This window comes from Patella vulgata, chromosome 6, assembly GCF_932274485.2.
Source record: "Patella vulgata chromosome 6, xgPatVulg1.2, whole genome shotgun sequence".
Taxonomy (NCBI): domain Eukaryota; kingdom Metazoa; phylum Mollusca; class Gastropoda; family Patellidae; genus Patella; species Patella vulgata.
Genome location: NC_065884.2, coordinates 6,027,097 through 6,043,973, shown reverse-complemented (window position 1 = coordinate 6,043,973; position 16,877 = coordinate 6,027,097). Strand labels below are relative to the sequence as shown.

General features: G+C 38.4%; 1 protein-coding gene across 1 annotated transcript; it reads left to right on the top strand.

The window, feature by feature from the left end:
- The first annotated feature begins 8,650 nt into the window (after positions 1-8,650).
- On the top strand, positions 8,651-16,053 carry LOC126824917 (serine/threonine-protein kinase greatwall). The gene is made up of 2 exons (XM_050554364.2): positions 8,651-8,776; positions 9,970-16,053. The coding sequence occupies exons 1-2, from the start codon at positions 8,761-8,763 to the stop codon at positions 12,609-12,611; spliced, it is 2,658 nt and encodes an 885-aa protein (XP_050410321.2). The 5' UTR covers positions 8,651-8,760; the 3' UTR covers positions 12,612-16,053.
- The last annotated feature ends 824 nt before the right edge of the window (positions 16,054-16,877 follow it).

The window sequence follows — 16,877 nt, the reverse complement described above, 5'->3', positions numbered from 1 at the left end:
CGAATGGTTAGCACGTACGGGCTGTATCATAAGGACCGTCATTGAGTCAACTGGCGTGATATCGATTCTCCGGTTGTACGTGACAAGGAGTAGGGTCGGCTGTCCAACCGCGTGGGTTTTTCTCCGACTGCAAAAGAAAGACCCTACGCCCAAGCGAATTATTGAAATAAAATTGAACCATGCGTTAGTCCCGAAATGGCCTAGCTTGTGTCGGGTGGACGTTAAACCCATCTCTCTCTCTCTCTCTCTCTCTCTCTCTCTCTCTCTCTCGCCTTTGATTATTAAATATTACGTCAACCATTAAGCACCAATTTGTGAGCACTGCTATTCAAATTCAACTTTGAACTTTCGGCTTACAATCATACAAAAGATGACAATCAAGGTACAATACAACGTGTAAAAAAAAATTATATAATCTATATCACTCTGGGGTTACCCTTGAAATGTTAATCGTACCAACATACTGTAAGTTTCATGTCATCTTACCCTCTCTATCCACAGTGTATTACGTCATTCAGATGAAGACGTCTCGTCCTTTATATGGTCATAGGACAACAAAACCTGGTAAATCAGTCTGATTATTGTAATTATAGAGTTCATCAGGGTAATAGTACTTGAGATAAAAGGAAAACTATTATTATTATTAACAGAAGGAATTGTGCTTGACAACGATGTCGTGCATGATTGTTTTCCCATAAAAAGCTGTTTCTGTTCATTCTTAAAGTAGCTAAATCTCTAACTCAATATCATCCATTGTCTTCGACATTGAAAACACGAATTATTTGTTAATTTAAATCAACATTGATGTTGTGATCTCACCAGGAAAAGATGGGTTTCTGATATCCAATATATAAGACAAAATAAACATTTTACCATTACGAGCACGCCAATGTATACACGGGTCCGACAGCTGTGCTTGTCAGCCCTCCGTTCTGCACCACCGACAAGGGGGAACGACGCCGGAAAATCCTGTTGAACTTTCTCGGCCAATGCAGGGATCGAACACGAGATCTCCAGGCTAGCGAGCCAGCGTCTTACCCACTTAGCCACCGTGGCTCCCAATTTCCCTTATAGCACACTGTATGGTCATGTATGCCCGTCTTCATTATCCCAGTCGAAACAGTAGAACGTTTACCCTCATTTCATACGTCCATGCTTGGATTATATGGGCGTATAACCTTATTGATATTAATTACACTGAATGTTGGTAGTAAAAATGATGAGAAACAGAGAATCTCCTATCTGTCTTGCTTTACATCTGCCATTTTTGGGGTTTTGTTTTGGTTTTTTTTTTACTTTATCGGCAAGTGTTGATATATTCTTAAATCAAAAGGGACGAGTAAGATGAAATTTATCTACTGTAGAATGTGTTATTGGGTGATAAATGTGAATAAAAAAAGTCTATTTGATAACAGGGGGTTGGATGGTTAGCACGTGCGCGGTGTATCATAAGGCCTGTCATTGAGTCAACTGGCGTGGTTTCGAATCCCCGATTGTACGTGACAAGGAGTATGGTAGCCTGTCCAATCTCGTGGGTTTTCTCCGAGTCCTCCGGTTTCCTCCCACTGCTAAAGATCCCTACACGCAAGCGAATTATTGAAATAAAATTCATCAATATGTTAGTCCCGAAATGACCTAGTTGTGTCGAGTGGACATTAAACCCCATTTTTTTCTCTGTCTCTCTCTATCTCTCTCTCTTTGATAAAAACGAACACAAGTAGTGAGTATCTGAGTTTAGATAGATATATATAATTATGTTAATATGTTAAACCACAGATACATGGTCAGCTGTGTAGAAACTCAACAAAGATGAAGATTCGACTTTTCCTAGTTTTAATAGCGGGTAAACTATTTTGTTTTTTGTTTTGTTTTTGTTGTTAAATACGTTCTTAAGAATGACGTATGGCGTATGATTTCATGCAAACTAATCTGCACTGTGGACATCGGCACTTGCAACTGGAGACAAGTTGTCGGATGTTGGGAGCAACTGGGAGCTCCGAAGAGGATACAATTCGTGTTGATGTATGCGCGTTGAATTGGGCAACCAACCAGTGGCTGCCAGTTGCCTCCAGAATGCGTAGATCGACTGCAACCGATAAGTTGCCTTACTTCCAGTCCCTGGACTGTTCATGGTATGGTGATCAAAGATTACACCGAGGCGACTTCAATATCTATGTAGCGTTGAGGCCCTCAACAAGTCATTTTTTTCTATATTAGTAAAGTTCTGTATTTTCCAGTTGTCGTCTTCCAAGTTCTGGAAGCTGCTGAAGCACCAGCAGAAGATGACACACAGTTGAAGACGAGAGATGAAACTTTAATGGATGCCACCAACAATGTCGCAGATACACCGCGCAACCTCGACGATATGAAAATATTGAAAGTAGCAGGACGTCTTCACAAACGAAGTCCTAAGAAAAGTCGAAGCCGTGAGCGATACGGTGGTCGATACGAAGATAGATATAGTGGAAGAAATGATGATCGATATGGTGATGCTTACGTTGACTTGTACAGACGTTTAAGTGGAACGGATCGTTATGGATATAGAACACAGGGAAGTTACTATCAAGGTGGTCGTTCACGTGGTGGTGGACGCTCCAGAGGTAGGGGTGGACGTTCTAGGGGTAGAGGTGGTCGTTCTAGGGGCAGAGGTGGTCGTTCCAGAGGCAGGGGTGGTCGTTCAAGAGAGAGGTTTGATTGGACAAGTGACGATGGTTATTATCGTCGTCAAGGATATGGTTATGGTACAAATGGCGGACATATCATTGCTGTTGGCGTTCGACCAGGACAGAGTGGTCACTATGGTAACTACGGTACAGGCACTTCCAACTGCGCCTGTCCCTTCAACGTGGATGATTTAAGTCAAGAACAGTGTAAGTTGTCTAACCAGGTTTCGGCAATGGCGGACAACTCTTTGATTGTATGCCATTATAGTCTCAAATTATTATAATGCATATGTGAGAAGGGACGACATTTTAGATACGTCAAAAGAGACAACATAAAAAAAATAAGTAGGGGCGCGTACAACAAAGATAACAGTGATGCCCTCTATTTTTGATATGACGTTACAATTCCAATACGCTTGGTTCCTGCCTGGTCCATATTAATCTCGTAGTTGTTAATAATAGGCCTATATCCAAAATAACCTTAGACACACGTCAGCAGCCCCCCCCCCCCCCGTTAAATATTTGTCGACCATAAAAACAATAGATATACATTGTCCGTCAATTTTACAGCACCCCTGAGAACACTTCCCACCCCCCTCGTTGCTCTGAGCTAGTTACGGCCCTGTACATCAGTATCGGAAATTAAGCACTGACCTAAGGTTTGTGCAGGGGCGCCAGAATATGTCCAATGTTTTCCAAATAAGTGTCCATTAAATTAAAAATCGTCCTGGAGACAAGCAGCATCAACCCCAACTTGGCCCTATACGCTGATAGACACATCCCATGTGAATTTCGTTTCGACGGGCGGGTCGTTACACCAGAGTTTGTTAGACGCCTTGAAAACCACTGACCTACTTTAAAGAGGAGCGTGGTAGTCGCTTCTCCAATAGAATGTCCCGTGGTAGTCGCTTCTCCAATAGAATGTCCCGGGTTCAAGTCAGGGAGTAGGCCGAGGACAAACATCGGGAGTTTTCAAGTTCAGCATTCAGTTGCCGGGAGGCGCACGCGGGGCTGACAAGGCAAGTTTGTCTAGTCTTCAGAATAGGACGAAAACCCGAGGTCACCTTCGCGTACACATTGGGGTACACGTAATAGCTTACCTATTGTAGAAACAATAAACATACCATTTTGACAGGTAGCATTATTTGGCAATTAAAATTCGCTTTAAAATCTTTCCGGCGTGCCCCCCCCCCCCCTTGTCAGTGATGCATTACGGAGGGCCTGACAAGGACAGCTGTCTAGTCGTTCGGATGGTACGAAAACCCGAGATCCCGTGTACACATTGGGGTACACGTAATAGAATCCTTGACAGTTGGAATGCGATATAAGAGTATGCCATAGCGCCACTGTCCGGGCAAAATGTTCCCCATAGCACACTGTATGGCGTATGCCTGTCTTCATTAGCCCGGTAGGAGCGGACGAATAGGACTTTAAACCCCATTTCATTTCTGGGTTTAACGTCCTATTCGTCCGCTCCAACCGGGCTGATGTAGACGGAAATAGAAGTGTGCTATGAGGGGAATTGTGTCCAGGCAGCACCATTCCATTCTCCCCAGTTTAATTACAGGTAAAATAATGTAGGCCTACTTAATTTAGTTTCCCATTATTCACAATATATATGTTTTTGTTTTCCATGATTCAGATGGTAATAATAACGATGATAATGGTGATGATGAGTATCAGAGGCAGTGGCAGAGAGCGTTCTCATCTCATCCATGTTGTAGACAGAGATGGCAAGTCTACTGGTCAAATCATCATAGTAAATAAAGTATAATCCCTAGTAAATAAAATCTAGTTTTATTTGTATAAAAGTCTAATTTATAGTTAATAAAAATCTAGTGTTTTTTTGTATAAAAGTCTTATTCATAGTTAATAAATTCTAGTTTTTTTGTATAAAAGTCTAATTAATAGTTAATAAAATCTAGTTTTTTTGTATAAAAGTCTAATTCATAGTTAATAAAATCTAGTCTTTTTTGTATAAAATTGATTTAGTATACATCAATAAAATAATACTAATCACCCTAGTAAATCGAGTCTATTTTTTCTGTATAAAACTGATGAAGTATATATAACATTATTAGTCAATACTATTAATTACCATAGTAAATAAAGTCTTGTTGTTTTTTATGAAATTATTACAGTATTGCTAAGCATCTAATAAATAAAGTCTAGTTGTTTTGTATAAAATTGATTTAGTATTTATTATTACAATACTGCTAGGTGTATTTATTATAAAATAGTTCAATGATAAAATTGATTTTCTGTACATGTTTAAAATAGAGTATGTCTTTGGACTACGGAAGCGTATAGGGGTCATGCAAAATTTTGTAGAAGACCTCGAGATCCTGCGATCCTGTGATACTTTCTCGAGATCTCATTTTAATGTTCTCGAAATCCCCTAATAATTTTCTCGAGAATCTCCCATCCTGTGTTAACGATCTCGAGAATTCGAGGTAATGTTCGCGGGATCTTGCCATCCTGTGTAAATTTTCTCGAGATCTCGGGTATTTTTATGTGTACACGTAGTTTTAACGTTTTCTCAGCGCACCACAACCTGTCGTTTTGGAGTATACCCCCCCCCCCCCCCACACACACACATACACACTTTCCCGCAAACCTAAATAGCACGATAGAGCCTACAGTTTAGTGTAAAGCATTGTGGCCATGAGAGGACGGTCCCTGTCGCTTCTAGCTTCTAGCGCACCTTATCGTTCTGGAGTTATCCCCCTTATCCGAAAAACTTGTTAACACAATAGAGGCTACAGTTTTTAACTGATTTTGTTTTTAAAATGTGGTGGGAAGCACTAGGACCTTTCGACTTTCAGTACTCCGTAAACTTTGTCCGTATTTCTTTCAAATATGTGACGATGAGAGGACGAACCCTATCGATATTCAGCATTCGGTGACCTTCTGTTCCTTGATATACCCCTCTCCCCGCCCGCTCCCTGAAAGCCTTGTTCACGCCATAGAGGCTTCACTTTTACAATTTTGTGTGAAGCTTTGGGGTCATGAACTTTATTGATAATCAATGGTTAGCGACCTTCCGTTCCGGAGTTATACTCTCCATTCTTTGAAAACCTTGTTTTTAACGGATTTTCGAAATTCAGTGTTCCGCGACAAGGATGACCCCTGTTAATTTTCAGCAATATAAGGTTTTTTGTCCCAGAGATGTAACAAGCACGTGAACACGATAGAGATAAGATTTCTTGAAGAATGCTAGATCCTTATTCAATGTATTAAACAACCAAATTTTGCATTCGAATAATCTGCTGTTGAGGCATAGATGCTGCGTGGGCGTATTTCCACACTTTGCGTGGCTATCGTTCAAATTTATTTTGAATTATTAGAGTCATAAGCAAAGAAACCCTATTTATTTTCGGCGGAAAAATGAACCTTATTGAATTGCCTCGATCCCTTTTGAACGCGTTAGAGCCCAGAGTTTTTCAAGATTTTTGATTTAAAATCTGCTTAGAAGCATTTCTGCCACAAGTCAATAAACTCTGTGTCTAGCTTTATTCTAAAACAAAATATGGACTGAAAACCATGCAAAAAATGATATATTCTATTAAACGTCGCCTAAAAATTAAATTGAAATAATTTAACAAGCATGTCTGTAATTCAAATTTGGGTCATAAGACGATGAAACCTATCGATTTTAATCATATTTCAAATTTAGTGTAAATCATGGGTACCCCATCGATTGTCCGTTTCTTCTCTCATTAGTTAGCAGTTTTCCTTTGTAACAAATGTTAGAGTATTTTTTTTAGGCGAAGTATTGGGCCATCAGTTGCATGACTGCGTGAAGACACTGTCATATAAGGTTTCATATTAACTCGGGATCTCGAGAAAATTTACACAGGATGTCAATATCTCGAGAATATTAACTCGAATTCTCGAGAAAATTTACATAGGATGTCAATATCTCAGGAAAATTATCAGGGGATTTCGAGAAAATTAAATAAAGATCTCGAGAAAATTACCAGGTGATCACGGGATTTCGAGAAAGTATCACAGGATCGCAGGATCTCGACACCTTCAACAAAATTTTGCATGACCCCTTTACGCTTCCGTAATGGACCAATCTTTAGAAGTATTACTAATGTATTTATAAATATAAATGAGTGAGAATTAGTAAAAATAATTATTATTTGGGGTGTATTTAATGTCTTTAAAAACGGGACGTGGTCTGTTTTATCATAAAAAAAAAATAAAAAAATAAGAATAAACTTTTGATATTGATATCAATATCAAAGAGATGTGATTTTGATTTTTACCAAACGGTAGTGTGGGGGGTGGGGGAGTCTTGGGACAATTATGATAAATCTGTTTGTGTCGATGGTGTATTGTGTGTGTGTGTGTGTGGGGGGGGCTTATCTGGGCCCTAATATAACATTCAATTCCATTAGCTACACCCCCCTAACCAACATTTACTAAGTGAATTTGTTATTGTGTTATTTTCGGAGAGACAGGGCACCCAGCCTGGACCCGCGACTGATTATATAGTTAACTACACGTTATGCAAGAGCTAAATCTGCCTATTGCAGGTCTTTCTTAAAGTTGCAATTTCATATTTTTAAGTTATATTTTTAAAATTTATCAAAATAAATCCTTAAAATAGATGGTATCTATAAACACCCGATGTCGTCACTAGCCTGTGATATTTACTGGATTCGTGATTAAATCAAGAAATAGATAATCGAGACTATGTATTTTATCGCACCGACTTTAGTAAGGATGATCGAGGCTAGGCCCAAAATTCAGTCGCTAAATTCTCGGTTCAGGGTGGATATTTTCATTATCTAGTTTTCAACTATTATAGTGAGAACTGCCAGCCTTTTACCTAATCTCCCTAATGTATCTTAAGTTTAGATGGGGAATTGGGTCCCCGTAGAGCTTGAAATTACCACTTCCCATTGATAAATGTTACATCATCAAGCAGCAGTGTTAACACGACGCCCCACAGCGTAATTATAGTGTTAGACCATGGTTAGACAAACATCTATTCTTGAAAGTGAAAAGGTGAAGCGTGCCATTTGCCTAGAAACAGAATAGGATCAGAGTCAAATTATCTGTTATAACTGCCAATTTAGTTTTATCAGATGTTATATGAGGTTTTATTCAACGAAAAGAAACAAAGCGGTTACATTGAGCTTAAAAACCTTTGCTACAAAAGTTGCGTATTTTATCAAGAATTTTCAGTTATGTAGGACCGGTGAAATAGACTTCTAGTTATGTATCTCCTTGTAGTTCACAAGTGTATTAAGTGAGAGAGAGAGAGAGAGAGAGAGAGAGAGAGAGAGAGAGAGTAATTGTCAACTGTGAAAATGTGGTCCGTATCCATTTAGGGTGTTCCATCTTTTTGAGTTACCTCCCTTAAATAATTCTTCTCGATTGAAATTTAAAGATAAAATCCGTAAATATGAACACAGTCTCTTTTATCCAGACTCACAACTGCCATAAGTTACAGCGATCGGCAATCCCCGATAAAATATCGGCATATTTGAATTTACATACAATCATCATGCAGACACAAAAAAGGTCCAATTAATCCAGAAAGTCAAAAAAATATTTATCATTAAAATATAGGACCGACTAATCGTCGCGTGGAAAAGTTCTATTATTAAAGGGACAGTATGGATAAAAAGATGATGTCCAGGTCTCGCTATAAAAATCGATAATGAAAATTTCAGTCAAATTGCTTCACTTTGAACCTAATGCGAGTCACGCACCAAGTTCTTCGGATGAGCGGTTAAGAGATATTAGCCAAGAGGTAATCTTCCCTTGCTCAAAATATGAATAAATAATATATATGAAACAAAATAAAATCTTTGGCCGTTTTTAATTTTGCAAAATATTTTTTTTTTGAGGGGGGGGGGGGTGTATAAGAAGTAAAAATTGTGCCGAGAAAAGAACCTATAATCATTATTTGCACAAACGGCCCACCATTTAAATAATAATGAGAAACTACAGGCCTGGACTAAACGAGACTACACTGGCGGTTGTTCCAAATCTACGAGTTCGCAATAAAAACATCAACAACAGTGCCCAGAGACAGAATGCGAGTCAGTAAAATTATAAACGCCATGTTTCAGACAGTATGAGTGGGTTTAAAGGTGATTAAGATTCAGTTCACAAAATGAGAAGTATCATTATTCTTTTACAAAAACAAATCGCCATTCAAAAACGAGAGCCGTTCAATTTTGACCCTGCCTCTAGTCTTACTACTAACAACTTCGTTCTTGTTTGTCTTGTTTGTCAGTTGACATCGGCTTAAATTTTAAAATAATCAGTCGGCAAGCAAGCTGGTTTGAGTGGAATTATTTTTATAATTTTATAGATTTTGCCTGATGGTCTGATCATTTGACATTTTTTTTTTTATCTTGCATAGATTAGATAGTGTCGACACTAGGGATGGGGCCAGGGCTGTACATTAACTGTAATTAACAGAAAATAGATTGGGTGGGGAAGAGATAATCGGTTATTGCCAGGTTGATAAAAACCTGAGGTCGTAATTTATATAAAGGCAACGAGGGAGTGTGTGTGTCTTGCAGCGCTCCCATCAATGGTAAATCTTAGTTAAAATTGGAGCCATTGCCAATTGTCTGAGGGACATATGAATAATAAAATATGATCGAACTCCCATCTATGTCTAGGGAAGGCATACATGTAGGCTACTGATATGGAATACCTCAATTTTTCATGATTATATGTGACTTTTATCTTCATTTTATAAGAAATTTTGGCAAAGTGGTAAGACTAAGAGTAGGCTAATAGTAATAGTCCAAGAAATTAGTTTGAATAGGGCCAAATTATAAACCCTAGTTGGCAGTGAACATGAAGCGTCTAGGCGTATCAATGTCGTCAACAACATAATTGTTTGGTTATGCGTGGTTCCTATTTGTTATTGAATAATGCCCGCTGGGCTGACATGTAACAACTGCCTCATCGTTACAGTGTGTTATGAGGGAAATATTGCCCGGACAGCGGTGCTATGACCTACTGTTTTATCAATTTACAACTGCCAAGGGATCTTTAATATGTACGCCAATGTGTACAGAGGACCTCAGTTTTACATCCCATCTATGTAACTATACCTTGTCATGTGCCAGGCCCCTCCGTCCTGCACCACTGACAAAAGAGAAACCACACCGGGAAATCCTGATGACCTTTCTCGGCAAACGCAGGGATTCAAACAAGGGGAGTCACTGCCTCACCCAATGATCCACCGTGGCTACTGCATGTATGTAGGACATTGCATTATATAACTTAAGCAAATAATATATTTATTTATTTTAATCCATTACAGAAAAATCAAATCTTAACGATGAAGCTGACGAAGATGAAAATGGTTCAGCGCTATCCACAAATCATTTACCCTCGATACACGATTTTGTTTTTCTAAAGCCGATAAGTCGCGGAGCTTTTGGTAAAGTTTATCTTGGATGTAAAAAGAATGTACCCGAGAAGATCTACGCCATAAAAACTATGAAAAAATGTGATTTACTGAAAAAAAACCTGATTAAACAAGTTACAACTGAGCGAGATGCCCTGGCCTGCGCCCAAAGTCCTTTTGTTGTCGATTTATTCTATTCCTTACAATCTGAGCAGAATATCTACCTTATAATGGAGTATATGATTGGAGGAGATGTGAAGAGTTTGTTGACCATATATGGTTATTTTGATGAAGACATGGCTAAAAGGTATATCGCGGAAGTAACATTAGCGTTAGAGTATCTTAATAATCTTGGTATAGTGCATCGCGATTTAAAACCAGACAATATGTTGATATCATGTCAAGGTCATATTAAACTGACTGATTTTGGGCTTTCGAAAATAAATATCGACGTTGTTCCCACATTAAATAATCTGAAACAATCGGGAGTTAACTATCACCGAACACCGGGACAGATCATGTCGCTGAAGTCATCGTTAGCGTTTACTGTCACGGCCAGCATGAGGAAGAGAAGTCGTCCATCTGTCTCCAGTCCGGTCGTCGTTAAATCGAAACGCAGTTGTCAGTCACCTGTAGCAGAAGCACTATTTAACTCTCCATTGTTGAAGACAAAAAAGGCAATGTCACCTTTTGCCGTTCAAACAAGCAGAAGTAATTCGCCCATTGTGAATATGACTCCGCCCATTCAAAGTTTAACTCCTACGTTGGAAGATTCCCTGAACTGGACGACAGACAGTGACGCCAGTTATATGACGGCTCATAATTTCTCAGTTTGCAATCCGAATACATCAGGAACAGGACCCAACTTACATCAGTCGTCGGGCCCAAAAGAAACAAAAACAACAGATTCCCATTGCGACAAAGACAAAGTAAATGATTCTCAAAATGTTGCGAAAGAGATTTTAGTTGGAAAGGAGCCGTCAGTGCTGAATTCATCCACAACAACACAGCAGACGGTAAAATCAACGACTCTTTCTTCCAGCCAAGATAGTTCCAAAGATGACACTCCGCAACTACGTCTTTCAAACGAATCGGTGTGGAATTCATACGCAGCTAGAAATTTACGGAGCATGAGGGAAGGTTCATATTCGGAAGATTCTGGTGAAGAAACCGGAAAAGTTCTCGACCTAGGTTCTCCATTGTTTCGACCAAAACCCGGAAAATACAACATTGGAAAATATCCGCCAAATCCTCTGGTGTCGGAGAGTTATGCAAGTTCGTCCGGTAAAAGCAGTTTATATGGATACCATTCCGATGACGAAATGGACATAAGCTCAAGCAAACTCTCAACTTCGAGAAGAAAACGGGGCTTCGATTGTTTAAATGAAAATAAATCGAAAGGAATCGGGAATATGAAAACGGGACTGACAAGTGATTTTTCTGTTTTTAACATAGTTTCTGATATACAGAATAATAAAAGACAAAGACTGGACCCGGATTATACATCGAATAAAAACGATTCTGAACTGTATGCAGCAGACATTTCGTGTGATATCTCGATGAACGATGGAATGGCGCGATGTCGCGAATGTAACAATACATCAAGCGAAGATCTGTCCGCGTTAGAAACATCGGCTGAAAGTTTTTTCAGTTCGCGATCGCGACATCAAAGCGAACTGAGTGTTCGGAGTTCGTTTGGTGGTAATTCTACCATGTTTCTCTCGCCGTTTAATGAAAGTCACGAGTTGTCGAACCATCCTTCGATACAAGTTCAAGCTAATTCCGATACAAAGACATACGATAGAATTCTGGATAATAGACTGAAACAGTGTCATTTCAAATCGGATTTGTTATTTAAATCTCCGCTACCGCAGCAGGTGAACGGAAAACAGAGGCATGCGTGTACTTGTCAGTCAGGAGGAGATAATCTCAAGGTACCGAATTCAGGTAATCCAGACGTTTCCATGATGACACCAGATAATTCCAGTAAAACACAATCGCAACCACGAACCCCTGCAAGTACGATTAAAACCCCTTTCAAAACTCCCTTTAAAAATCAACTTAAAACCCCGTTCCGAACTCCTAAAAGTGTTCGCAGGGGACCGCAGCAACAAGAAGAAGAAAGAATTCTGGGAACTCCCGATTATCTGGCCCCAGAAATACTGATGCAGAAACCTCATGGTTGCGGTGTTGATTGGTGGGCATTAGGCGTTTGTTTGTATGAATTCTTAACAGGTATACCGCCATTTAACGACCAGACGCCAGACTTAGTCTTTCAGAATATTTTAAACCGAGATATACCATGGCCAGTAGAGGAAGAATCATTAAGTGACGCAGCAAAGATGGCCATTGATGAACTATTAACTATTGATGCTAATAAGCGTCCACAAGCTAAAGAGGTGAAGGCCATGACCTTATTCGCTGATCTTGATTGGGATCAAATATTGGAAGCGGAACCTCCGTTTGTTCCGGAGCCTGACGATGAGTTAGATACAACATATTTTGATGCCAGAAATCGCGTTCAACAGCTAATTGTTTCGGCAGTAGATTTGTAATATTTACAAGATATCCAAAATATGTCTTATATCACATAGGCATACCATACAGATCCAGCTAAGACTAAGCTTGGACATACACAAGCCTGGACATAATGTAGGCCACCTGTCACATCAGTCACAAATTTGTGCTAGCTATTATCAGTGACAGGTGCCTTACAAGTATAGGCCTATTACCAGGTTTTGATAAATATTGAAAGTAGGATATTTTACTTATTTATTTTATCGTATAGCTAGTAGCTACACAAGAATATTACAAAATCAAATATCTGTAACTCATGAATGTGATAAATATTGTATAATCTAAGCTTCGATATTACTAAGTTATATACAATGTACAGTTCAGACGTTTATTTTTGAACCAGTTCAAAATCGCCGGAGTTTAAAAGACAGAGTCTTGTAGCATTCACACATACTACATGTATAAGCCAAACCAGTTTAACTATTCTGACCTCTTCGGTCAGAGGTTAGAGTTAACTATGCATGGGTACATGTATCTTCATATTCTTGATTCGGTTCTTGCATGCATTCGATAACACTACATTGGATTGCCATTTTCCAAGGATTGCAACTTACCGAGCTGGAGCCGGGATTTTTAAGCCAACCTGTTCAAACGGCCAAGATGAACCAGTTTAAAATAAAAAAGCCTTCTCGAAGTCAGGTCGCAAGCCAGGGTTTTTAAACTGGTTTATTTGCCCCACATTGTGTTCAGACGACAAAGTTAAACTGGTGTAACGATCCCCGTTTTTTTTTTTTTAACCAGTTCAAATTTTAAAGTGTCTGAACGGAATATAAGAAGATGTTACGCATCAACACAAGAATATAACTAAGGTCAGATATCGTGTGATAAATATCATATAATCTAAGCTTTGATCAAGCCTGGAAATAAGGCACCTGTCACAGACAATGCCAAGCACAGATTCAGGCTTTGTCAGACACAAAACCTCTGGTGCCTGCCTTTTTCTCCGGCACAGATTTGTCTTTTTTTATTGATATTATTAATACATGTCCGACACTAAGTTGAAAATGTCAGGTACTATTTCATTAGTGCCTGATATTTTGTCAGGAACATCTGAAATCGTTATTTCCAGACCTGGCTTTGATATACATATATATATATTAAGGTGGTATGTATTATATATTGTTATTGGAAATGGAATAGGTATATTTACGCATACGGTAGTCAAATTCTAAACATATCTTGTGATAAACATGCCCAGTTGATATACATGGTAATGGTTATTGGAAGAAAGATATTCTAACGCATAGCTACGCTAGAATATATTAATAAGTCAAATATCTATATGTGATAAATATTGTATAAATATATTTAATAGCATAATAATTTATATGGAAAGGGGACAATAGTAGTTCAGGCCAATCCAATCTTATTTTCTATTCTTTAGGAATTTTTTTATTCCAAAAGTAAAAATTTGGAGCTGAAAGCTTTGCAAAGAGCTACATGTGCCAAGTAAGCCTATTTTTTGTTTAGAAATAAAAAATTACCAAGAAATGGTATCTAACATTTTGATAGGTGTTCCGAATCCTGAAGAACTAATATTTGGTTTGGCCTAGGCTGTGATATATCAATGTACCATAAATATAATAACTTTATTTTGTCATGTGATAATATTCTATAGCATAGAAAAATGTACATGTATACTCAAATGTTAATCAAGAAATTAAAGACAAATTGTTCACATTTATTTCAAAAGTTAAAAATATTTGATTGTTTAAAGATACATTATGCAAGAGCAAAATCGGCCTATTGTAGGTCTTTCTTTAGGCCTGAAATGGTATAAAAACTATTAATTAGACATTAATTAACTTATCCAGACCATAATCAGCTCTCGATGTCAAGGTTTGCCTGCGATATTTGTTGGATTACAGTCCGATTTGCTGCAAAACTTTCCTTCGTGATTAACGATTAAATGGATAATCAAGACTATTAGTTTTGTCTTATTGACTTCAGTAATGATGATCGAGGCTAAGCGGAACTTTCATCCGCTTAGTTCTCGGTTCATAGTGGATCAATTTGACTGAAATTTTCAGCAAGTTGCCTTTACATTATGTAGTTTTTAACTATTATAGTGAGAACTGCCAACTCGTTATCTAATCTCCCATAATGCATGTTTAAGTGGCATTGTTGAATGAGCATAAGCTTGATAAAGGCGAGAGAATCATCGTCGAAACGTCGCTGAAATGAACCCTTTCAGTAACTTGTATTCCATATAATTGTGTCATGTGTTATTAAAAATATTGTACTGTTTTTTTAAAGATGTGAAATGAAATGAGGTTTTAGAAACGTCCTACTTTTCGGCACTGACTGGGCTAATGAAGATGGGCAGGCACCATGCAGTGTGCCATGGGGGAAATTTTGCCCAGACAGCATCGCTACTCATACATATCAAATTCCAACTGTCAAGGGTTCTTTTACGTGCACGCCAATGTGTACCGAGGATCTCGGTTTTTCCTCCCATCCAAACAACTACTGTATTAATGTAAAGATGGTTATTTTATGATTAAGAACTAGCAGGATGCCCGGCTTCGCTCGGGGGTCATAACTCCGAAACCGGAAGTGGTAGACTAACGCCACCTGGCCTATGTTACTCCCCGGTCCGAGCTACCCCTATTCCCCAAATTTCAGACTCGGGGCAGACCTAGTGTAGCCGCCAACCCCAGACAGACAGACAAACAGACGGACAAACGACAGTCACAAATATTAGTATAGATAGATAGATGTGATAGTTTTAGCCGATTAAAAAACCTCTCGTGAATGATGGGCTAAGTTGTAGGATAAAGATAACCTAAGGATTATTACTGTATCTGTCTAAGGTGGCTAAGACGCTGGCTCGCTAGCCTGGAGGTCGCATGTTTGATCCCTGCATTGGCCGAGAAAGTTCATTGGGATTTTCCGACGCGTTCCCTTGTCAGTGTTGCAGGACAGCTGTCTAGTCGATTGGATGGGACAAAAAAAACGAGTGTAGTGTATGCAATTGCGTACATGCACATGTAAAAGATCCCTTGGCAGATGGAATTTGATATATAAGAGTAGGCCATAGTGCCGCGGCCTGGTGCCTCATAGCACACTGTATGGAGTATGCCTGTCTTTATTAGTCCAGTCCGAGCAGAACAGTAGGATGTTAAACCCCATTTCATTTCATTTTTTTATCTAATTGGTCGTAAGTTAAGTTTGAAATGATTGATTTGAATAATGTTTGGAACATAATGGTAATTTGGTTAAATTATTAATAAATACTCTTGATTGTTTATCATCTTAGAGATGCATAAAACAAGAGATAAATCTGACAATTGTGGGTCATTTTAGACGTTTATTCACATGAGAAGCGTATATAATGAACTCTCTCGAGATGTAAATGGATTTGAACACCAGTGAAAAATTTAAGGATAAAATGAATAATCGAAACATACTCTCCATTGTCAAGTACTGTTACTGCAATAATAAAGAATCTACACTTCATCTTCAAATACTCATAACTTCGCTCAGGATATAGTAATTTCAATTTCGGCTCTTTATCAAAATCTTTCCTAATTCATCTTAAAGTAGCCAAGTCTCTAACTCAATATCATCCCAAGTCTTCGACATTGAAAACACAAATTATTTGTCAATTTAAATCAACATTGATGTTGTGATGTTACTGGGAAAAGATGGGCGTATGATATCCAATATTTAAGACAAAATAAACAGCGCCATTTGTAACAAGGGACTCGAAGAACAAGGCTAGACATATCCCACAAGTCTTGTCAAACTGACGACATATGCTTATCTGGAGATCATGCGCAATAAAAATTATATCGGTGTAGACTGGAATAGCCAGACACTAGAGACTGCCATTCGATTGAGGCGTATTTCTCCGAACATAACTAATTTGAAATTAGAGTAAAAACGGAAACGATTAAATGTAAATCAGTTTATATACATTCATATTACATTAAACATGCATTATGCAAGAGCTAAATCTGCCTGTCGCAGGTCTTTCTTTAGGCCTGAAATCTTGTCTAAATTATTAATTAGACATTAATTAACTTATCCAGACCATAATCAACTCTCGATGTCAAGGCTAGTCTTCGATATCGACTGGATTAGAATCCTATATGCTGCAAACGCTCATTGCTAATTAAATCAAAACATTGGATAATCGAGACTATGCTTTTTAACGTACTAACTTTAGTAATGATGAACGAGACTAGGCGGAAATGTACAAAGCTGATATCTCGGTTCATAGTGGACCAATTTGACTGAAA